At 43.7% G+C, this 24991-nt stretch overlaps 1 protein-coding gene across 2 annotated transcripts in view; it reads left to right on the top strand.

The window, feature by feature from the left end:
* The first annotated feature begins 5028 nt into the window (after nucleotides 1–5028).
* Nucleotides 5029–24991, top strand: part of ARHGEF26 (Rho guanine nucleotide exchange factor 26) — a 151506-nt gene continuing 131543 nt past the window's right edge. Inside the window, exons 1-4 of one of the 2 annotated variants that reach the window (XM_014602768.3) lie at nucleotides 5029–5106; nucleotides 5190–6245; nucleotides 7805–7844; nucleotides 12365–12510. In XM_014602768.3, the coding sequence (XP_014458254.2) occupies nucleotides 5214–6245; nucleotides 7805–7844; nucleotides 12365–12510 (1218 nt within the window). In that variant the 5' untranslated portion in view covers nucleotides 5029–5106; nucleotides 5190–5213. Of the gene's footprint in view, nucleotides 6246–7804; nucleotides 7845–12364; nucleotides 12511–24991 lie in introns of both variants that reach the window. The other variant, XM_059731049.1, reaches the window with a different exon arrangement.

Raw genomic sequence — 24991 nt, forward strand, 5'->3', positions numbered from 1 at the left:
CTCACAGTCCCTTCCCCCCTCCTCCAGGCCCCCTGATCCCTTATTCACCGGCACCCGGTGCTGAAACATGTGGCCTGGCCCGCCAGGTGTTTCAGCACCAGGGCGAGGGGCCAACCATAGAGAAGCTCTGGCAGCCATGGAGGACCCAGCCTCTGGTTGCCTCAGGGCATGGTCAGGGACTGTTCCCTGCACCGCTTTTTTATACTTCACTTTTTTCAGACCCCTGGATATCCAGGGGTCTAATTTTCTGCAAGTTTGCAGCGCAGGGAATATTTTTTTGTTCCCGCATGTGCCTGATGCCCCACCTCAAAGGGGATTGAGGTGGGGCAAGAGGCACGTGCACACTCGTGTGGACGGGCCCTGTTTGTTCTCATTAATGTTTTTGTTTACACTCTGTTTCAGAGAGCCTTGGCACACCCATTAAAAGGCTTAGAACAAACAATATTTACTTTAATATTAAAAGTTTTAATATGACTCTTTTGTTTTGATTTTTTTTTCAATCAAATGACATGAATTCAGGACTTGAGGTCTGTGGAGAAGTGTGGTTTGAAATGTAGCAAGTCTGTTTCTACTGTTTGTGATATTCTGCCAAAGCATCTATTCAGGCAGGTGCTTAAGTATGTTCCTAACTTCAAGCAAGGTGAGTCAATGGGATGACTTTAGTGGGAATATTCCTATACTTAAACCTAGGCATATGCTTAAATAGCCGACTTTATTTCAACCTGTGTGAGGAAATATGTAGTTTATGTGGTTAAGTGTAGCTTTTTATCCTCCTTATTCCATAATTCTGGATCCATTAGGAGGCCTTCATAATCTATTTGGTTATTAAATCTGCCTTTATCTTTGTTGTTGACATTCTCAAAGTAATCATATCACCACTAACAATTTTATATTGAATAAATCTCTCTCAGAACAATAATGATCATTATCAGTGTTCAGACTTTCCTCAGCAATGTCTGGGTAAAATTTCTTTCTAAAGTAGGGTCCTTCCTTTTTAGTGTAAACATTTTTTCTTAAAACAAGTTTCATTTTCAACAGCAAAGTCTGAGAATCTAACAGGTCTTTCAATCTTCATGTCTTTTTCCCAAGAACCAAGTCCTCATTTAGCAGTTGTCAGAGTCACAGAGGCACACAGCAGACGTGCAGTTCTGTCCAGCCCTCCCCCCCCCCACTTTCTTCTTTAAAATCTGTGTAGTGGTCTCAGGCTACTGAAGAAAACACTTCCACATGGTTGCTAGGTGGCAGATCTCCAGTTAGCAAAGCATTTGCCATATTGTATTACTATTGCATGTTGTAGAATAGATTGGCTGGGTGCCCAAGTCTCCATATCAAAGCTTTTTTTGTATTGTAGTTTTTAGGTTAAAACCTGTGACAAAATCAAGTTCAAATTTCTCAGGTAATGAAAGCAATGTGTCCTTTTAGCCAGGTGCGTGGAAATCTGGGTTAAGTATAATAAAGTATTTGTTGGCTGGAGCTATTTCAGCTGTTTTCTTAAGCTCGGTTTCAGACCCAAATGTTTCAAAACTAATGTGTGTGGCAGAAAACTTGAGGGTGAGGGCCAAGATTAACAGCCACAGACAGGAGGCAAGTATTGTATGCTCCCCATTTATTTTGCACCAACGCCAAAGCTCTAGATTGAAGAGGGATCTAAACCACAATATGGTGATCTGGATTCAGTCTTCAGAGTTCAACATCCAGTTCAGATCCATTGTAGAGAGATAAGACTGAGGTATGAAATTTAGTTCTTTCAGAAGTTTGAGAGGATACCATATCAGTATGGGTTTCATATACTATGTCAATATGGGGTATATATATTTGGATGCATTCTGAACCACTACATTGTCTGCATATACAGATTTCTGCTTTTGTTAGCTGCCGCCTCTAATTTTCCATAAATCTTCGTTCTTTCAACAAAACTGAAGAAGAAAATACCTAGATATAATTGTGATTATTGTAATATAAATAAATGAGGGTGAAGTGTGATCATCTTGTGAATGCTCCAATAGCATGAACCACTTAGAAATCACATTAGGAAAACCGATTTAATTATATAGTGTATTCTGCACTTACGTCATGTTATCACTTACTCACTGTGTTAGTGACAAATGCTAATGTTTTTTGACCACATCTCATTTAAGAATACCTCCTCTTGGGACATCTGATTTAGATGCTTCCTTGGGGCTTCTTGGCACTCTAGCTGCCTAGGGGTGTGTCTACACATTCATTAATAAGCTTTAGGTAATGCGCATTAAATCTAGTATCTCCATTGTGAGGTACTATAAAAATGCACATTAGTCCATTTTAATGTACATTAGCTAAAGAGCACTGTTTTTAGTGATGCTTTAATGGGCTAATACACATTAAAGCACATGGGAGAGTAAATGTATAAAAGCTGGAAGCTTCCTGCCTTGCTTGTCCATGTAGGTTGGAGAGAATCTCTACTAATGAAATGCTTTGATCCTTTGCTATGTGGGCAAAAATGCAGGGATGGTGTGTGTCTTGGCTTCTCCCTCCACTGCACTTGCATAGAACAGGTAAGCCAACGGGGAAGTATGGTGTAGCCAGAAAAGTATTTCCTCTCTGAACCCTGGTGCTAATACATCCCTCAAAATTCCCCAGACCTGTTCTGAGGGAGAATACTTTGGGTGCCCATACATGTGCTGGTTCATTAGAATCGAGTCTGCTCCACATTCTAAATAGAATGCTCCAGCATGGCCTCATCATCACATGTATAAGCCCCTGCAGGTTTAAAAATGGCTGCTGGGGCACTTTAACTAAACCTGATAGAATGAGGTTTAGATAAAGTGTCCATCAGCCATTTTTTAAACCATGGGGGCTTACTACATGTGACGGTGAGGTGTTTTAATTAGAGTGGCTCTCCAGGAACTGCTGTAATTAAAATGCCCCAAACCCTGAGCATGTGTATAGGATGCCTTTAACTCTAGGTACTAAACCCTAAAGACATAGGTCTTGGTGTCAGAACATGCAGGAGAGGGGTAAAATAGTCACTGGAGGAACGTGCTTAAGGAATGAGTGATGAATTTTGTTTGAATTTTGTTTCCCTTGAAGTTGTTATATTATGTACCAGTCATATCAAAGCTGCAACATCTTTACAGCCACAATCTTTCACACTTACGTAATTTATAAAAAAATGCCAACAGAATTGCTGTTTATTTCCTATTTTCTTACTGAAAAGTTCTACTCTTCCCACCCTTGTTCCAACTGTTTTTGGCATACAGTAAAACAATGTGAGCTAGCCAAATCTGATTCTATCTTTAGAAGAAAGGGCAAGTCTGCCGGAAGAAAGCATTTATGTGCATCTTTGGCCAGCTTTAGCACTGTTAGTAGCCATCTCTGCAAAATTTGAAATACACCACGCAGACAGAACTTGACATGGTACTGGCGTCTATCTGTTTAACTATAAACACATAGTTTTTTGTTATTGTTGTTAGTTTTAAAAAAAAAACCTTAAACTTTTTTTTAACATGCTTGGCATTTAAATATTTTTTGTATTTTATCTGTATTCTTCTCACGAAAAGTGCTAGATTGTCATTCATGGAGACCACAGATTTGTTGTCTGAACCCAATTGGGATTTGGAGGCAGGAACTGTTCAAATTATCCTCAACATGGAAGTGGAGGCAGTTGATTTTGTAGTGAAATGACACTTCATTTGCCATGCACACGCAACCCATAGCTTTTCAGAATGCACAGGAAGCTTGTGAGCAAGAGTCTGTTACAATGAAGATGGTTATGCAATGTACATACTCATCTATTACGAACTAAATTGAGACCCCTGATCTGCTCTGGTTCATGTTGCTGAAACATGATCAATGGTAACTTCTGGATACTACTTTTAATCAGGTTTTGCGTAGATTAAAACTAAATTTCAAAATGAAACAAAACATTCATGAGTTAGGTATAATCCATTGCAACCATCCATGAGATTGCACAAGTACAACCAGGAGCACTTGTCAGGGCATTTTGAAATGTGGCTGTTTGGCTGAATTTCTCATTCCCATTGGATCCCCAATTCTGCAAACACATATGCGCTTATGTTGACCAGAGCCCATGAGTAGATCTAGGGACGCAAATGGTGGGGTGTGTTGTCCCAAGGACTCCTTGAGCATAACTTGGTTTGCCTGTTACATGGTGCTTCATCACAGATAACATGACACAAGTTTTGATCAAGTTAAAAAGAAGTTAGAAGCTTTACTAAGAAGCTGCAACTGCACCGCTCCTGGATCCGCCCCTGTCTGGCCAGAATTTACGTGCAAGCATGGTCAAAGCCTTTGTTTTTTCAGGTTTAAATGAACCACAGACCTTTAGGTGAAAGCGAGTTTGTCAGGGATCAGTATCAAGCCTTGTATCGACAAAGCACAAACACTTGTCACTTTTCTGATTTCCTTTGGAAAGTGTGGAGATCCCTGATCCTTCAGATTTACACGCGCGCTCAGCTTAGGCAATCGCAGTGGATCCAAGAGTCGTTCTCCGTTCCTGCCAGGCCAAAGCAACAACTTGGCGGCAACCTTTTCCTTGCAGCCACAGGGACAGCGGCTGGCAGCCCCATAGCTTTAGTGGTCCCACAGCCCATTCCCGGCTCGCTCCCGAGGCTACCTCACCATACACTTAACCGTGGTTATAGTGGCCCTGACCTGACAGAAAGGACCCGGGTCCCAGCTTTGCCATAGCACTAGGCTACGGGAGATACATTCACAGGTAGAGTGGGGAATGGGCTCCACACTTGGCACAGAGGAGGTGGGGACGGTCAGGAGACACGGGCTGGCACCCAGGGGGCAGCTCACAGACGTGGGGAGCGCTCGGGTCCGGGCACTGGAGCCTGCCGTCCGACCCGCACCCAGGGGCGGGAGCGCAGCAGGCGGCTCGGCCCGGCCCGGCCCGGCCCGGCCCGGCGCGGCGCGGCTCGGAGCCCTCGGGCTGCAGCGGGCGCCCGCTGGGAGGCGGCCGCTGGCTTCCCCGCTCGGCCGCGCTGCGGGGGAGGCGCCAGGGCGCGGGCGGGCCGGCCGGCCGGCGGGGCGGGCGCGGGTCCCGGGCGGCTGCAGGTGGGGAGGGGCCGCGGCCGCGGGGTGTCCCCGCACCAGCACGAGGTGAGTCCGGCCGGGCGGGGGCGCGGGCGGAGGGAGGCGACCTGCCGGGCACTGACCCCGCTCCTGCTTTTGTTCCGCTCCAGCCGCAGCGGAGGGCGCGGGCTGCGATGGACGGGGAGAGCGAGGTGGACTTCCCGCCCCGCAGCCTGCCGCCCTTGTGGAAGCGGCGCTCGGCCCCCGCGCCCCAGCTCCGGGCCAAGAGCAGACCTCGCCCCCAGTCCTACCAGAGCCCCAGCGGGGTCCTCGTCACCGACTTCCCCGTGGAAGAGCTTGCCGTGCCCCCCCCGGACGGCCGCGTCGCCCCCCGCAGCCCCCTGGTGCTTCAGTCGGCGGTGGGATCGCGGGCTGCCGCCGAGCCCAGAGCCCAGCCCCCCGGCCCTCCCTCCGGCCCGCCCGCTCAGGTGCTGAAGCTGGTTTCGACTCATTCCCTGAGTTTCAGGCCTCACGGTGCCCTGAGCGCCCGGGACAGCCCAGGGCTGCGTCCGCCGCGGAGCTCCAGGCAGCCAGCACTAGTCCCAGGGCAGGACCAGACTGTCTTACCGCCCAGCCCGGGGTCCTCGCCTGCTGGAAATGTCCCTTCCCCGAATAACAACGGGTCAGCGAGTGTACCGGTCCAACGTGACCAGGTTTCTCAAAGAACAGGAAAGTCACCCCCGGGGCCTTCCTTGGTGTCCCAGACAGCTCCTCCAGAGCAAAGCTCCACACTCCAAAGACTGCCGTCTGATGAGACCCAGGGCTCAGAGCAGCCCTCCGTAGTTCTGAGTACAAACAGTCCTGCAGCTCTCAAGGTGGGCAGGCAGCAGATCATTCCTAAGAGTTTGGCCTCGGAAATAAAAGTGACCAACAAATTCAGTAACCCAAACCTGGAGCCAGACAAGAGAGTTGTGAAGGTTCGCAGCATGGTGGAGGACCTTAACGTGCCTTTGGTAGCCGCTGGCGATGAAGAAACGGAAGGTGACTTGGATAGTCTAGGAACGCTGAGACGAGGGTTGAGATCTACTTCCTACCGCAGGGCAGTAGTGAGCGGCGTTGACTTTGACAGTTCTACAAATTTTAAGAAAAAAAACAGAATGTCCCAGCCTCTACTCAAAGCAGTGGTGGAAGATAAGGAGAAGTTTTCAAGCTTAGGAAGAATAAAGGTGAGTAAACTGGTGGGTGAAACTAAAGCAGTAACTTGAATGGTATTATATGATTTGCTGTGTTTTTCTGAGTGCACTGTTTATGGTCAGCAACTTTTTTGTCTGTTCTGAAAATCTCTATGGTCATTTAAAATCTGTTCAGTTCCACTTTGATCAAAACAATACTTTCAAGGGGACACTTAATTTGACCCCAGGATGTTTACAATAAAAAGAGTGTTAGCAGTAGTTTCATGTTGTATGTCTGCCCCTGAGCCCCTCTGCCAATTTAGATGTTGTTTTGCAATCACACTTCTTTTTAAAATTGCTTCCCATGACCCAGTATGCCTGTGAGTACAGGAGTCAGTGCAAATGATTTCGCAAACTGCTGCTTAACGCAGAAAGTAAATGAACTGGCAAAAAAGAATAATTTTTTTCCCCTTCTAATCTTTTTTTCAGATACAATAATCTTAGGCATTACTTGTAATAGTATATTTAAACCAGGCAGATTTTTAACTGACAAATAACTTTTACCTATGGTGTTGGTCTAATATGTGTCCTAAAAGTAGGATGATGGCTTATTTTAATACTCAGAATTAATCCTTTTTGAGTAATAGTGTTACTATATTTTATCATGTATTCACATACTAAATGATGCCACAAAAACTTGCTAACAAATTGGAAACATTTATTAATCTTTTTTTTGCTTGAATGTGTCACACTGACTTTTTCTTGTGCTTCATTTGCATTTGATGCTTCAAGCATTGCTTGTTTTAATAAATTGGTACATTACAAATTTCTGCAGGGTGACTTGGAATTGTGTGGTAAAGTACTCCAGCCAAGGCTTACAAGCTGTAACTATTGGAATATTGTAATTATCAACTACAGGATAATTTAATGTGAGGGTTGGAAGCTTTCAGAGAAATGAAATAAAGAAGCAGGAGGTCAATGTGTGGGCCATATCATGCCATCAGTTTTTTTGTGATGAGAGTTGTGATGGTTCTGCTTAAATTCTGATGATGTGATATTGCCCTCTGTGTCTCTCTCTTTTTTTTTTTTTTTTTTTGCTAGCAACATCTCTCTCTTTGATCAACTAAACTAATGGTATTTGAACCACATAAATGTCTGAAATGTAATGCTCAGATAAAGTCTATTTTGGAGGTTTGTTGTGGTCTCAGACACTAACTTGCTGAATATTTGATTAGAGTTTTATTGTAGGGTGAACAGAAAGAAGCTAGTCACTCAAACATGAGATTTATAGGAAGGCTAAGAGGGAGTGAAATAAGTTAGTTCATTACACTCTTGTAAAGCCATTAAAGCTTTATTCAGTTTATAGGAAAAATACCACATGTAGGACAAATCTAAATAAATGATACATGACAGAAAAATATCCAAAGGAACTTTTAAAGTGAAACAATTTACAAGTGAAACAACTGTTGTATGAGAGACTTCCTAAGTTTATACATTAGGAATAAACGACTCAGTGCCTAAATATCAAATAAAGTACTATAGTACCTGTATGCTGTCAGCAACTTGGTATTCTTATCTTCACATGCTGTTTCCTTTTTTCTATTAAAAATTAGAAGAAAATGCTGAAAGGACAAGGGACTTTTGATGGGGAAGGTAAGCACTGGCCTTTTGTGGAGGTTGTTTTTTACTATTTTAATGAATACTAAGAAAACATGCTTTCAATAGACAGAATAAATCCTAAAAGAAACTAACTTCAAGAAAATTATTTTTAGAATTCTTCAATGCTTTGTCAAAGCATCTTGGGAAATTCAAGGTTTGGGTTACCAATCAGTTGAAAATTCCTTTCGCTAATATTTTGTCTGACTGACAATGCTGCTTATGGAATTCTTTAACCAATATAGAAAGACAGGTAAGGAAATACCTTAAACTTGAATATGAAAAGAAACTGGATTGTATGTTGTTTAAACCTCTGCTGGTATAAAGCACTGTGGAATTTCTACAAAAATGGTCCATTCCCATAAGCCAGTTTCAGGCCTCTAGAACAGTGGTTCTCAAACTTTTTCTTCACGGATCACTTAAATTTCTGAGGGTCTTGGTGGACCACTTAATAAACTTTTTTTTGTTCTACAAATCAAAGCACATCACTCATATTTTGATAGCAGTAGTCTTACCTTACAAGTGTAGATATTCTCAATTGTTCTGCAACCTTTCTGCGGACCACCTGAATGAATGGAGCTCATAGAGCAGTGGTGGTCCGCAGACCACAGTTTGAGAACCTCTGCTCTAGAAGCATAGCCACCTTGCAGCTGTGTGGATGCAAGAATTAAGTTCTGGATTCAGCTTGCAGGCTGGGGGCTAAGTTGTCCTACTCTGGTGGGGGTGTTAACTACTGCTATCCTCTGCTCCCTGACCTTTACCAGTGCTTAGGAGAACTGTCTTTGCTGTCCAGGTTTTAATCCTTTCTTCTGTTGTAGCTTTTTGACGCTTAAGTTTGCAGGCTAGGTATTATCTTTGTCTCTGCTCTTCCATGCTCTGTCTCTCACCTCTTACCCTGACTCTTGACAATTTTGTTGTTTTCCCTGTATCTCCAGTTTTTTTTTTTTCTCTTCCTGTCTACAAAATCTTAGGGCTGTGGGATAATGTTGGTTTGACCATGCTCTCTTTGGTTTGTCCCTCTTTTCATCTCCCCTCCATTCAAAATCTGGTTGTCCTAATTCCTTTTTTATTACTTTGTCAATGTCTTCCATTTGTGTCTTTCCCATTCTATAACAACTCCAACAATGTTCAGCTCCAACACTGTTCTTCCAGTTCTGGAGCACTCCACAATGATGTCTTGTCTTCATCTCTTCCAGCATCACTTTGTTTACCTTCACCTTTTCCTATGCTCTTAAGTGATTTTTTTGTTCTAGTTCACTTTTGACCATTCTCTTGCTCTCCTTTGTCAGTGTCACTTACATTACGCTCTCCATAATGCTAATCAGTTTCATTCCTTAGGAAACGTATCAAAACTGCATTTATTCTTTGAAGCCTACTAGTTCCAATTATCATGATGATATATATGTTATATAAAATGGTGATCGTATAACATTTTCATTATGGATTTGGATGATGGGATTGATTGCACACTTAGCAAATTTGCACATGACACCAAGTTAGGTAGAGTTGCAGACACTCTGGAGAACAAGCCTCGGATCCAGAATTCCCTGGGTAGACTGGAAAAATGGTCTGCAATCAACCAGGTGAAATTCAACAAGGACAAATGCAAAGTCCTGCACTTGGGATGGAATAAATGCACACGCAAATACAGACTGGAGAATGATTGGCTAAGGTGCAGCACTGCAGAGAAGGACCTCTTGGTTACTGTAAGCTGTATAGTAGCCAATAGTGTTTTCTTGTTGCAAAAGAAAGCCACAGCATACTGGGTTGTATCAACAGAAGTGTCACTTGCAAATCAAGATAAGTAATTATTCTGCTCTATTCAGCACTAGTGAGGCGTCACCTGGAGTACTGTGTTCAGTTTCCCTTCCTCCCTCCCCCTGACACATACACTTCAAGAAGGATGTGGACAGATTGGAAAGAATCCAGTGAAGAGCAACAAAAATAAGGGGCTTGGGAAGCAGTACCTTTGAAAAAAGGCTGAAAGAGCTAGGGAATTTGGAGAAGAGAAGACTGAGGTGGAATTTTATCGGGCTCAGATAGCAGTAATCAATGGCTCGAGGTCTAGTTGGCAGCCAGTATCAATTAGAGTGCCCCAGGGGTCGGTCCTGGGGCCATTTTTGTTCAATATCTTAATCAATGACCTGGAAGATGGCATAGAGTGCACCCCCAGCAAGTTTGCAAATGACACTAAGCTGTGGGGAGTAGTAGGTATACTGGAGGGTAGGGCTAGGATTCAGAGTGACCTAGACAAATTGGAGGACTGGGCCAAAAGAAATCTCATGAGGTTCAACAAGGACAAGTGCTAAGTTCTGCACTTAGGACAGAACAATTCCATGCACCGGTACAGGCTAGGGTTGACTGGCTGGTCAACAGCTCTGCAGAACAGAACCTGGGGGTTATAGTGGACAATAAGCTGAAGATGAGCCAGTAGTGTGCCCTTGTTGCAAAGAAGGCTAACAGCATACTGGGCTGCATTGGTAGGTGTGTTGCCAGTAAGTCAAGTGTAGTGATTCTTCCCCTCTATTCAATACTGATGAGGCCACATCTGGAGTACTGTGTTCAGTTTTGGGCCCCCCACTACAGAAAGGATTTGGACAAATTGGAGAGAGTCCAGTGAAGGACAATGAAAATTGTAAGGGGGTGGTGGACATGACTTCTGAGGAGAGGCTGAAGGAACTGGGTTTATTTAGTCTAGAGAAGAGAAGACTGAAGGTGATTTAATAGCAGCCTTCAACTACCTAAAGTGGGGTTTGGAAGAGGATGGAGCTAGACTGTTCTCAGTGGTGACAGATGACAGAACAAGGAGCAACAGTCTCAAGTTGCAGCAAGAGAAATTTAGGCTAGATATTAGGAAGAATTTTGTCACTTGGAGGGTAGTAAAACACTGGAAGAGTTTATCCAGAGAGATTGTGGACTCTCCATCCTTGGAAGTTTGTAAGACTCAGCTAGACAAAGCCTTGGCTGGGATGGTCCTGGTTTGAGCAGGGGGTTGGACTAGATGACCTCCTGAGGTCCCTTCCAATCCTAGTTTTCTATGAGTCTATGATTCTATGAAAATACCTTGTACATCTTAAAGTATTACACAAGCTTTTCTTGTATACATACTTGGCAGTAAGTGGGGAGTGAGGTGTTTTAATTAGAGAGGTTTTTGGAGAGCTGCTTTAGTTAAAATGCCTCAGCATCACGTGTATTAAGCCCTAGCCTGTTTAAAAATGGCCACAAGACCCTTTAATTAAAGCTCACTCAATGAGCTTCAGTTAAGGTGCCCCAGAGGCCATTTTTAAACCTTTGGGGGCTTATATACATGATATTGTGGCAATATTAGAGCATTCTAATTAGAACAAAGATTAATCAAGTCTGTTCCGATGCATTCTGATTAGAGTGTGTTAGAGCACTTGTGTAGACACCCAAGTATTTCTTCTCCTGTCAGATTGCATCCTGCCTTTGACTTCTCTTTGTTATTCCATGTATTTGCACAAAGTATGGGGCACAGGTATTTGCGGGGGGAGTGGGGATTAGTTTTAATTTTTATGCTTCTTTCTCATGTGCATTAATCTTATTAGCACTAAGGCAGGGGTGTCAAACTCACCTTGTGCCCTAGGCCAGATCCAGACCATGAGGCTCCCAGTAGACTGAATCTGACCCCTAGTAGTGGCCACAGCCACTGCAGCAACAGTGGGGTAAGTAGTAGTGGGCCAGGAGGCTGCAGACCAATTGAAGGCTGTACAGCCCTCACTTGCCTGCTTCCTGCTGCTGATGGTCATGTCCACTGGGGCCCCAGGCCCCTAGGATCTGTAGTAGGCCATGCCAACCACTAGCCATGTTTCTAAATTCCCTGGCCCATTGGTAGCTCAGAGGTTTGGATGGATGATTTTGTGGGCTGGGCATCCCTGAATTAAAGTATGTAGAAAAAGGATGCTGAATAGCTTACAGGCATAGAGGGCTTATACTTACCAAAGCTAAGGGACGGGTATTGAGGTGTGTCCCACAAGTTCTGTTTTTGGCCAGTCCTAATTTAAAGTTCTGAAATTAAAATTTGGGCTTATTTTCTTCCCCTACTCTTAATGAACCCTAAAGATAATCTTCATGTGAATTCCAATGCGTTGTAGGTTTGTAACCCCCTATTTTGCTGAATTTAATCATCAAATAATTGGACTTCTGGATTAAACACCTACTTTACTGATACCTTTTAAAAAGAAATTGAACTAGTTATGAAATGTTATACAGCAAATTAGAGAGGAAATAAAATTGTTTTCTGGTTTTCCTTAACAAAGGATGCATCTGTTCTTTAATTCAGTCAGCAGGCATCTTTTTAATAGTGGCACAGTAATCCATTGTTACTGTACTGTGCCATTGTCCACCCTAAATGAGATGCTATCTTTGTCTTTGCTCACATAATGTGTGAGCAACGTGTATTATTTGCTTTATTCTATTGTTTGAATGTTACTTTATAACTCCGTTGAAAGAAAATGGCAAAACTTTCTGGTAATTAAGGATTCTTTTTTTTTTCCTAGAAAATGCTGTACTGTATCAGAACTACAAAGAAAAAGCTTTGGACATAGATTCAGATGAAGATTCTGAGCCTAAAGAACAGAAAACAGATGAAAAGATTGTTGTTCAGTATAAACCTCTGAGATCAACGTGGAGTCAGCTGTCTGTGGTGAGTGTTTATTTGTTACATAGTCAATTAGAAAATAAATACAGTGTGCAAGAATGGATGGAAGCAAGTGCAATTTTCAGTTTGACATTTATGATCCTTATGTTGTTTCCCAAACATAAAGTGGTTGCAGATTTTTATGTTAATCCTCGGAGTTGAATTGACAAAGTATCATTAACATGAGGCCAAATTCTGAGGTATTAACTCATCTTTACTTAAATTCTACACAAACAAATGTCCATCAGCTTCAAACTATCTTAGTTAGACCCACTGGAAAAGTTAAAAGCCAGGTAATTATCTAAATAAGATCAGCAATATAAGGCTTTTTCCTTTGTTAAAGAAAATGGATAACACGAAGAAATGGGCATGCATAAGAAGTTATTTTTTCCACTCGACCGGAAATTCTATCCTTTATCTGTGTGAGAATATTAGTAGAACTAGAAATAATACTCCAGATTAATAGATACTTTTTTTGGTATATATTGCAAATGAAAATAAGTAGAATAAGGAAGGATAAGTTATTAAGCAAAGGATTGTGAGTTGTAGTTACAAACTTACATAATCAACAGATTTGTAAATTCAAGCCTTTGCTTAAAGCCCACAGTTATCCATATCACTTTTAGCTCATATTCAAGCTTTAGGGCTTGATTTTTGCAAACAGTTTTCATAGGGGACCATGCATAGTTCTTAGGCCTTATATATATGGGATCCTCCACTTGTGTACACACCAATAGAAACCTTTAGAATAGATCTGTGGTGCTCAACTTTCCAGCCCCAAGGGGCATATGAGTGGCATGGGATCAGTCCACAGGCTGGATCCCACACGGGGTTAGTCCATTGGCCTAACCCTACGTGACAAGATGCAGCCATACACTGGCCTGGCCCCACACTCCCAGAAGTGACTGTTCGAGCCCAGGGATTTCAATCTATTATGTACAGGCAGTCCTCAACTTGGAGCGGCTTGACTTGCAGTAATCCACACTTGCAGCGCTCCGCATTTTACACCTATGTTATTACTACACCGCTGATCGTCGCGCTTAGGGCATGACATAAGTGTAAGGATCCAGCACTGTATGTCATTCAGTCAGTGCTCTGGTGTCCTGATGTGTAAGTTTCTTCTACTTCCAAATTAAAGAACCTGAGCTGCCCATTGTACTCTATGGCTGTAATGCCTTTGCAATGTTGAGGGGAGTTCTCTGTCTTTTAGCAAACCAACGTGCGGGGCTGCCAGGCAGAGCTCCGAGCTCCACAGAGAAAGGCTTCCTCCCTTCTGCTCAGCAGTGTAAGTTGAGTGGCAAGTGCCTCGTGTGGGGAGGGGCCCAGAAATAGCTGGAGCTGGAGCTGGGTGCTCCAGGCAACATCGCTCCATGCACTGCCCTGGCCCCAGCTGCCCTGCTATGCCCCCATTGTGCTGAGGCTATGCTGGTTCTTACACTAGCTTCATCCCCACTGACATCCTGCCCTACCTTGCTCTCCTCTGCTTGCTCACCACTCCTGTCAACACAGGATTATGGGGGGCTCTGGCAATTGCTGTCTCTTGGCCTTTCATCCCAGTGTGAGTAATTACTTATACAGTCAGAATCAACATGGTCTATAGTAAAGTTGAATAGTTGATTAAACAAAATTAAGTAGTTGATTTAAATATGGTGTTTATGGTCATTTCTATGAAAACTTGGGCATCAGGCCCTTGGTCAGGAATGTAACCCCCTATTTTAACATTGTTTCTATGGGAAAATCAGATTCGACTTGCATTGTTTCGATTTACAGCTCCTTTTCCAGGAACGTAACCCGCTGTAAGTGCGAGGACTGCCTGTAATGGATGTTGGGATCACTTTTTCTAAGTCATTATCTATTTTGCTGCCTTTCTGTGCTGCTTTGTTTGTGTGTGGTACATTAAAATCAAAGGCCAAAGAGTTCATGACTAATGATGAAATGTAAAAGGAATAAACAGAGAAGATAACTTCTGAACCTGTGAATTCCACCAAGCAGCCAGAGGGGGATACAACATGAGATAATGAATCTGAGGTTATTAGACTAGTAGTAACAAGTTCTCTCTCATGCACTGAATACAGGCTGTACAGTTTTTGCACCTCTTTTGTATACCTTTTCTACTAGTTTTGGAAATATCTGGCAACACATATTAAATAGTACTTCTCTCTGATTTTAGAGGCATGGAAGATAGCAAAACTTTACTGATTTTTTGTTTGCATTGCAGTAGTACCTGGGGTCAGGACTCCATTGTACTAGGGATTCTTTCAACAAAATAAAAAGATTGTCTGTGCCGTGTTTGAAATCTAAGTACCTTTTCATGCTTTTTCTGGCTTTTTCAGAGCCAGTTTCAATGTGCCTTTGTAGAAGTAAAAAAATACCTCTGAAGAGGAGCACTATTTTCTTTCTTAGGATAATGTCAAAATTAGGTTGAGATTACTGTGCCATCTACATACGGTATCTGTCAAAGCAATAAGAACATACTTTTTAAGGGATTTTTAGCATTTTCTAATATTGCCAAAGAAGGGTTGGAATGCTGGTGGAGGACCCCCTCCCCTGCCACCTATTTATAGAAATATGGTATATTCATGGTAGAAAAACACCTGACTTGTTTATTCAAACAAAATTATTAAGAAGCTGCTGGCCTTTGAGTGATCGGTTATTTGCTTACGTTATCCATTCTAAAGCAGATTCTTTAGCTGATGTAGTCAATGTGAGGACTTCCTTTCATTTTGAATGGTAGGTGGATTATTTCCTTTTCCTTTCATCGTTTCCTAAGAGTAACTCCGAAATGCTTGAGCAAAAGGGACAGTCTTTATACTCCTTCCCACCCAAACACAGTTAATTTCTGGGTATTGCTGGCAGGTTAATTTCTTCCAAAGTTGTATCACTAACAGTATGATTTAGTATCAGTTAAACAAATGCAAAGAACCATGTGGATATTTTAAATTCAATAAAGCCCTGATGATAACAAATTCAACTATAGTTGTTTAGGAACAGGTTTAACATAGGGGAAAACAGACCCTCATCTTGGATTTGAGCATAAGCCAGGGGACTAGGGAGGACAGGGAGTGGCAGCAGACTGTAGCTCTAGCTCTGGCTCCAGCTCAGCAGCAGTGGTTGTGACAGTGGCAGTTTTGCCTTTGGTGAGTACCAAAACTGCCACTAGAACTACCACAACCATTGCCACTGCTGTGTGGCCATGCAGGGCCTAGAGTGACCATGTACTCTATGACCTGGTCCAGAGTGGGGTCAGAGCAGGAGCTGGGGGGAGTCATGGAGCTGCAGAGTTGTGGAGTGGAGGGTGGGGGGAAACAGGAGACACAAAGAGGGGGCAGGCAAGAAGAAAGACAAGTGGTGGAGGAGCAGTTGTTCAGGGGTGCAGGCAAGAGTCGGGGCAAGTGCTGAGGGGGACAGATGCCAGATAATGCATGCATGGGGGATCAGGCGGGAGTGGGGGCAAGTAGCAGGGGGCAGGTGTTAGGGGGCAGACTCCAGGTGGTGCCCATTGGGGGAGGGGCATGTGGTGGGTTGACAAGTGGAAAGGGGCAGGGGTCAGCCCACTTGATTCCCATGCGCCCCTACCACCTGCCCCCCTGTTACTTGCATCAATGCAGCAGTGGTGGGGATGAATTTAAGATGACGATCCAATAGTTAGATTCTCTATGTAGAATATTATAACACATTTATAAGTTTTCCATATGTAGAATCTTATTTTTGTGGAGGTTGTCTTAATTCATAGATTCATAGATGATTCATATATGTTAGGGTCGGAAGGGACCTCAATAGATCATCGAGTCCGACCCCCTGCATAAGCTGGAAAGAGTGCTGGGTCTAGATGACCCCAGCTAGATGCATATCTAACCTCCTCTTGAAGACCCCCAGGGTAGGGGAGAGCACCACCTCCCTTGGGAGCCTGTTCCAGACCTTGGCCACTCTAACTGTGAAGAAGTTCTTCCTAATGTCCAATCTAAATCTGCTCTCTGCTAGCTTGTGGCCATTATTTCTTGTAACCCCCAGGGGGTGCCTTGGTGAATAAAACCTCACCAATTCCCTTCTGTGCCCCCGTGATGAACTTATAGGCAGCCACAAGGTCGCCTCTCAACCTTCTCTTGCGGAGGCTGAAAAGGTCCAGGTTCTCTAGTCTCTCCCCTTAGGGCTTGGCCTGCAAGCCCTTAACCATATGAGTGGCCCTTCTCTGGACCCTCTCCAGGTTATCCGCATCCCTCTTGAAGTGTGGTGCCCAGAATTGCATGCAGTACTCCAACTGCGGTCGGATTTGTCCCGTGCGCCACAAGCATTCAAATATTCCCGCCAGTGGCTGTGCAATGACGTCGGCCAGTGCGTTCAGCACCCTCGGATGGAGCTCATCCAGGCCTTCCGACTTAAAGGCATCCAGTTCTTCCAAGTGACTCTGCACCATCTCAGGGTCTACACATGGAAGTCTGGCGCCTTGCTGCTGCCTCTCTACAATCCCAGTGAGCGACTTGTCTTGCCCCTCTCTTAGGAACACTGAGGCAAAGAACTCTTTGAGGAGTTCAGCCTTGTCCCCCCTGTCCGTCACTAGTTGCTTCTGCCCATTTAGTAGGGGTCCTATTCCTCCCTGGGCCTTCCTTTTACTCCCTATATATCTAAAAAACAATTTCTTGTTATCCTTTACTTGGGATGCCATCCTCAGCTCCATGGTAGCTTTGGCCCATCTAACTGCCTCCCTACAAGCACGAGCAGAGGAGGTATACTCCTCTTTGGTGATCTCTCCCTGTTTCCACTTTTTATGTGCCTCCCTTTTGGCCCGTAGGCTGCCCTGGATTTCTCTGGTCAGCCAAGGAAGCCTCCTGGCCCCTTTCCCTCTTTTGCCTCGCTTGGGGATCGTCTTGCTTTGTGCCCGAAGGATCATTTCCTTAAGGCACAGCCACCCTTCTTGGGCTCCCATCTCTTCAAAACTCCTACTCTGCAGTGCGTCCTTGACTAATCACCTGAGTTCATTGAAATCAGCTTTCCTAAAGTCTAGCACTTTCACTCTACTACTTACCTTACCCACTCGACGTCTTATGAAGAATTCTATTACTAGGTGATCACTGCCCCCCAGATGGCCACCAAAGTGTAGGTCCCCTACCATATCATCCCCTGTTGCCAATACCAGATCCAGTAAGGCATTTTCCCTAGTGGGACCGTGTACCTCCTGTGTCAGGTGGAGGTCCTGTACACAGGATAGAAACCTGCGTGAACAGTGGGACTTTGCTGTCTGAGTCTCCCAGCAGATGTCTGGGTAGTTTAGGTCCTCCATGACTACTGCCTCCTTAGCTTTTATTGTCTCCGAGAGCTGCCTCAGGAGCCCTGAATCTAGTTCTTCCCCTTGGTGTGGGGGTCTGTAGCAGACTCCTACCACCAAATCCCTTTCTCCTTGGCCCCCATATAACCTAACCCACAATCCTTCTACTTCCTCATCCTTCAATTCCGTCTTGATGAGGGTCGATGTATATTGCTCATTGACATAGAGCGCAACCCTTCCCCCTTTCTTCCCCACCCTGTCCTTTCTGTACAGCCTATAACCCTCAATATGTACCGCCCAGACGTGGGACGAATCCCACCAGGTTTCTGTTAGCCCTACTAAGTCATAGATATTTTCTGCAAGCAGGAGCGCTAGTTCATCCTGCTTGTTCCCCATGCTCCTAGCATTAGTATATAGGGACTTGAGCCCTGTGACTGCTGCCTTTGCTGTCCCCCAGCTCCGAATCCCAAGGGGCCCCTTATTTCTTACCTGCTTATTGCTTACCTGTGCTGTACTGCTGGCCACCCCATGGCTTGCAGGTTCCCAATGTTCTCCTTCTTCAGGTTGGGCTGTCCTTGTGGGTGCCACATGGTTTGGTGGTCCACAGCTTCCCCCGCCTTCATCTTCCCCTCCCCCCGACGAGCCTAAATTTGAAGTTATCTTGGATTTGGGCAAATATGGTATATAAGTGTGTCTATTTATGCATTTGGTTCAATAGTGTAATTTAAAAATAATTTTAGTTAAATCAGTTCACCTTTTGTGTGTAGACAAGGCATAGGTGTCCACTGTCCTTATTATAGCTTTTTATTCTGCATGAGCAGTGTTTGGTTTTTTTCCTCAATAGAAATATAAAAATAATTAAAATCTTGATGATTTAATCAGGACCCCAGTACAGCTAGCACCTAGGGCTGTGCGGAACAGCAGTGTTCCACTTCGACATCTGTTTCGACGTTTTGACGGAACAGTGTTTCGTTTTAAGTTTTGTTTCACTTCAAAAACAATGTTCCGTTCCATTACATGGAAACGGTTTCACTGTTTTGATGCTGTTTCAGTCGGGCTGGGAAAGGGGAATGCAGCCCAATTGAGGTTCCCTCCCCAGTGCTGAGATCAGGTTTGAAGCAGCTGGGAACTTGAAGCAATTGGGCTTCAAGCCACTGCACTGGGCTTCAAGTAGCTGGGAACCCAGCCCGGTGCAGGCAGATGCAGTGCAGCCCCCAAGCTGTGCCCCGCCCACCTACACTGGGCTTCAAGCTGCTGGGAACCCAGCCCGGGGCAGATGGGTGGGGTACAGCCTAGGGGCAGTGCCTTGCCCGCCTCCATTGGGCTCTGTTCCCTGCAACTTGCAACCCCGTGAAACTCAGCCCAGTGTCAGCAGGCAGAGCGCAGTCCTGGCTTTGCCTGCCTCCCACCACTGGACTGAGCTCCATGGTGCTGGTGGAGCAGATCGGAGTGCAGCCCAGCTTTGGGAGGTAGGCAGAGCCAGTGCTGCACTCTGATCGGCTCCGCCAGCCCCACAGAGTGCAACTCAGTAATGGGAGGTGGAGAGAGCCAGGGCTGCACTCCCGGATGAGCCACATGTGGTTGTGCAGAGCTGGTGGGCATGCAGCCCTGGTTCTCCCCTGCCTCCCACCACCTGGTTGGGCTGCTGCTTCAAAACTCAAAATGTTTTGAAACGTTTCAACCGGCCTCGTTTCATTTCAAGGCTGTTTCAAAGCCCTCTGTTTCATTTTGGTTTTGCTCTTTGGAGCTCAAAACGAGTCAAAACAGCATCAAAACGAAACAGATAACGACATTTCGCACAGCCCTATTAACACCCTCCATTCAGAGATGCAGGAACAAAGTAACCAGTAACTCTGAGCTTTCTTTTTTTTAACTGACTTGGCTAATGAAAAAAAATGTGGACTTTCTATGATTTTATACCTAGTTTATTCTCTGAATGCTACTTATTGTGGGTTTTGGATGATGATTGTGGAGTGGGAAAGTTTGGGCCCATTGCATCCTTAAGGTCTATCAGAACATCCTTTCAAACTAGGATAAAAAGAAATAGCTTATATTTAAAATTGAGTCTCCGTGAGCATTCAGTTTTTTGTGAATAATAGTTTGGTCTCCTGGCTGTTTAAATCTGATCTGATGAAATAACTTCAAGATTCATTAAAATTCTCAGAGCCAGTTAAGATATAAATTTTATCAGAGATTTGACTTTTTACAGATTAAGAATTGAAATAAGAGTAGTTCTTTTGGGTGCATTAGTTAAAATGGGTTGAAGTCCTCTTCCTTGTACTATGGACAGTTGTATTTATGATTGTAAGTACAGTGCGTTTAAGCATTTAGAAGTCTATGATTGGCATAACACATTGTTATATGAACACTTATGGAAACCTTTTTATGCTGAGCAATTTAAAATATAATCAATGCAATAAAAGTTGAATTAATTTGTCAATGTCTGGTACATGTTTTTCTTTAGTAAATTAAGTATTTCTATTTAAAGCAATTAAGTAGTTTAGTATCTCTCACAACAAATGACTATCTATAGGTTTAGGATTTTATCATTTGTATATGTTACAAGAAGGCTACTAGAAGGATGGAGAGATATTTTTCTATTTCTGTATTACGTTCATTGAGATAGTATGATAACCAAGAAATACTGTTCTTTTTCTGTTTTGTTCTAAGTAAGCTTGTCTTTTTGAAATTCTCTTATTTTCATAATTTAATACCAGTTATTAAGTATAAAATAATAGGTTCTTGAATGTTACTGGTAATTTCATACAGCATAGGATTTTCAAAAGCCAGTAAAAGACTATTTAAATGTAGTTTTGAAATTCCATATTTGTAGTTTTCTACAGTCACCTTACATAATATGTTTCATTCCTGTGTTGCCAGCACAGCAAATTTTGTACCATGATTCATAATTATGTTTTGTTATGAGATTTCTTAAACAAGGAAAAGCAGTGGGGAGGAGAGTTTTGAAACACAATGAGTCACCTGAGCCAGATACTTTTACAGCTATTCAGCACTTAAGTGGCTTTATTTAAATACAGTGTTGAAACACCATATTTGTAGTTTTGTAAAGTCACCTTACATCACCTAAGTGCAATTCTGTTCCACCTTGTTTCAGTCCCTGAAAAACAGTTAATGCAAAAGGTGATGGGGTTTTCCTCCTCCCCTCTTTTTCCTGACTCAGTCTTCAGGGTAAGATGGTGGCATGTTACAAAAGTAGATACATTAATAGATATTCTTGGATTTGAATAGTAGATGCATTAGTGTATCGTCAGGGAATAGAGTCTCATTACAGGCCTGGGTTCATTTAGACACCCAGTGGATTGAATAGAATCTGTCCAAATTAACACGTGCTTCTCTGACAAACCCAGATGTAGTAATGTGTTAAGTACTTGATTTGGGTGTCTCAGTAAATCAAGTAGAAAATGATAGACTTGTAAACTTTGCAATATGTAACTAGGGAAGGAGAACAGCATTAATATGATAGATTATTTGTGCTATGAATTTATAAGGAAATAAGGGGACTATGAATCTAATATTTTTACAAAGGATTACTTAAACTGTATGGACTAGAACCATGGTCAGCCTTTTCATTCTGGAAGGATTAAAATGTAAGTAGTGAGTTCATTATCCATAAACCAGGGTTTTTTTGGATAATGTAAATGCTAACTTATATGAAAGGAACACTGAAATTTCCTCTGAAACCATAGAATCTTAGAAAATTAAGGTTGGAAGGGACCTCAGGAGGTCATCTAATCCAATGCCCTGCTCAAAGGAAGACCATCCCCAACAATACCGTAGTTTGTCTTAAAAATGTCCAAGGATGGAGATTCCACAACCTCTTTGGGTAGCCTATTCTAGTGCTTTACTACCCTCCTAGCAAGAGTTTTTCCTAATATCTGACTTAAACTTCCATTACTGCAACTTGAGACCATTGCTTCTTGTTCTGTTTTCTGCCACCAGTGGGAACAATCTAGCTCCACCTTTTATGGAACCACACTTCAGGTAGTTGAAGGCTGCTATCCCCTCTCAGTCTCTTCTCTAGCCTAAATAAGCCCAGTTCCCTCAGCCTTTCCTTAGAAGTGATTGTCCCAGCCCTCTAAAGAGTCCAGTCTCTTCCACTGGACTCTCTCCAATTTGTTTACATCCTTTTGAACGTGGGCGGGAGGTGGGGTGCAAAACTGGACACAGTACCGCAGATGTGGGCTCACTAGTACCAAATAGAGGGGAAGAATCATTTCCCTTGATCTGCTGCCAGTGTTCCTAATAATGCAGCCCAGTATGCTGTTAGCCTTCTTTGTAGCAGGGGCAAACTGTTGACTTATATTCAGCTTATTGTCCACTACAGCCTCCAGGTCCTTTTCTACAGAGCTGCTACTTAGCCAGTCAGCCCCCAACCTGTACCGGTGCATGGGATTGTTCTTGTCTTTGCACTTGTCATTATTGAACCCCCTGAGATTTCTTTTGGTCCAGTTTTCTAATATATCTAGGTCACTCTGAATCCTAGTCCTACCCTCCAGTATATCTACTACTTTCCCCCAGCTTGGTTTCATCTGCAGATTTGCTGCAGGTGCACTCTAGGCCATCTTCCAGGTCATTGATGAAGATATTGAACAAAACTGGCCCCAGGACTGCCCACTGGGCCACTCCACTTGATCTTGACTTTCAACTAGAAATTGAGCCATTGATTCCCTTTGAGTCCAAAGATCTAGCCAATTTTCTATCTGCCTTGCAGTCCCTTCATTTACCTCATACTTCCTCATGTCTCTCCAATCTTAAACATTCCACTTTTGATTCTACTGGCTTCTCTAACTCTCCACTGTGTTTTTCATTTCACCTCTGACCTCATTGAATACGCTGATTAAAGTCTTTGTCTAGAACCCCCTCTCCAATTTGACTCCTACCAGTCACCCTTCACCTAAACCATTTGTTCCAAAGTATCTAACAAAATCTTCTTAACCATATTTCAGAATTGGGCCTCCATCTTCACCCTCTTGAATCAGCTTCCTTGGACAAACTTGACCATGTACTTTTTTAAATCAATTTTTTCGTCCTTGGGTTGCGTGACACTTGCCTCCTGCTGCTTCTACCTCTTTAATTGATCCTGCACTTTGTCCTTCAGAAGATCCTCCTTATCCCTTTCTAGCTTTCTGTGTGCTTATTTCCAATCTACTCTCCAGACAAATTCCATTTGAATTATCATTTCTATGCAAGCAGGTTGCAGACCTTCTTCTCCTGACTTGCCTTCTCCTGTCCCAACTAAAATCTTAGTCCACAACTTTCATGGATCTTTTGCTTGAGATCAAAAGCAAAACAGAGTTCTTAATCTTCTGCTCTCATAAGTACTCCCCCATTGGCTCCTTTTCCAGTTTCACCAGAATTTACCAAATGATTTCTGCTGAAAAAAATATTTGCTGTACTAGATTCATAAAACTGTATGTCAAGTACATCATTATTTTTCTTGTTTCATCTCGCAGCACAATGTTCAGGGCACACTCTCAGGATGTGGGAGACCAGCGTTAAGTTAACCAGAATTGCTTGGCGGATTTGAATTTACATATTTCAGAACTGCCAAGCTGTGGGATATTATGGGGTGAGAAGCTCTCAATCTCTTGTTCATGTTGTTCCATTTTATATAAATAATTAAGCATTTATTTGAGCTGGACTGGTGCTCCTTTATCCCATCTCCCAGATGACCAGTCTACAAATCATACATGCTAACCAATATTGCCTTGTTATTTCCTTGTCCTGGTCAGTCTGCATGCATCCATTTGTTGTTGTTATATGCTTAGATTGTCTAATGTAGATGTAAGGTAAACTTGTCATAGTGGGAACTGTGCTTTTGTTCTGTGTTTGTATAGCACTCTGGTCCATGACTAGAGCTCTTAGGTACTATGATAATATGTATCATACATGTACCTGCCAAAATAACCTGTAATTATAAGCTTTTTGCATCAGGGTTTAAGTTAACCTTCAACTATTAGAGATCAGGAAGAAAGTTAATATAGGGGGCATCTCATGTTGACTACTATCAGAGACAGGATCTCATGTCTGATACAGTACAGCCATTTCTATATTCCAAACTGGGTTTTCTACAGGGAAAGAGTGAAATTTGCCCTGGATAGCTCCTCCTTTCTGTAAAAAATAAGTACTTCCATAATGAGCAGCCTAGAATACTTTCAGTGAAGCATCCAATTGTCCTCAACGTTGATGGTGAAGCTATATATTTGATCTGTCAATGTGTGTGATTGAGACCCTAACAAGTAAAATGACTCATCATTTCTGGACTATTGGAGCAAAAATATTTTTGCCTCGCTACAAGTGAGAACTGAATTCTTCAGCTCGTTCACTGAGAATAGTTCTGTACTCTCTTGGGCCCAGTCCTAATTCAAACTGAAGTCAGTTGAAGTTTTGCCATTAATATTAGTGGGCGCATCCAGATGAGCGCACACATGCCTCTTGTGGTATCTCAAAGCAGTTTGAGACACTGTAAGAGGCACACTGGGAACAAAAAATGTTTTTTTAGTTCCCAGTGGACTCTAAATTTGATAGGGAAATCCCAGTATCAAACAAAAAAACCCGCTGAAAAGAAGTGGGGAAGGGTACCCTCCTAGAGCATGCCCTGAAGTAACCATAGTCTGGGTCCTCCAGAGAGACACTCTGGCACCTGGCCAGAGTATCTGTATGCCTGCCCCCTTCCCCTGCTACCCCAGTTTGCTGCCTCAGCATCCTGGGACAAACACAATTGGGGTAAGGCTGCAGCAGTGACCTGGACCCAGGCACTGACCCCAATAAATAGGGACATGGGGGTGGGGGTGAGGGGGATTGTGTGTGGGGGGACTGTGGGTGTCAGGTGAGAGGAACAGTGTGCAGGTAGGGGGGACTGCTTGTGTGGGGGGACTGTGTGAGGCAGGGACTGCTGGGAGGGGTGGGTCTCCCTCCTCCATCCACATGATGCACAACCCCCCTGCAGCAGTAGCTGTGGAGTGCTCAGGGCCCGCTGCTGGCAGAGCCCCACCCACCCACAGTGCAGCATGGCCCCTGGCTGCCTTAGACCCAACATCACCTGTGCCACATAGTGTGGGCCGGGCCTGGCCTGGTCTGGCCCGGTGTCGTGTGCCTTTGGGCAGAACTGGGTTGCTCTTGCTGTCACCTTGGCTCCCAGCACCACACCCAGGGTCTATGCATTGGGCTGGGTTGAGCCCTGCCTCCATGGAGCTGGCCCAG

The sequence above is a fragment of the Alligator mississippiensis genome, chromosome 7 (genome assembly GCF_030867095.1).
Source record: "Alligator mississippiensis isolate rAllMis1 chromosome 7, rAllMis1, whole genome shotgun sequence".
NCBI lineage: Eukaryota > Metazoa > Chordata > Crocodylia > Alligatoridae > Alligator > Alligator mississippiensis.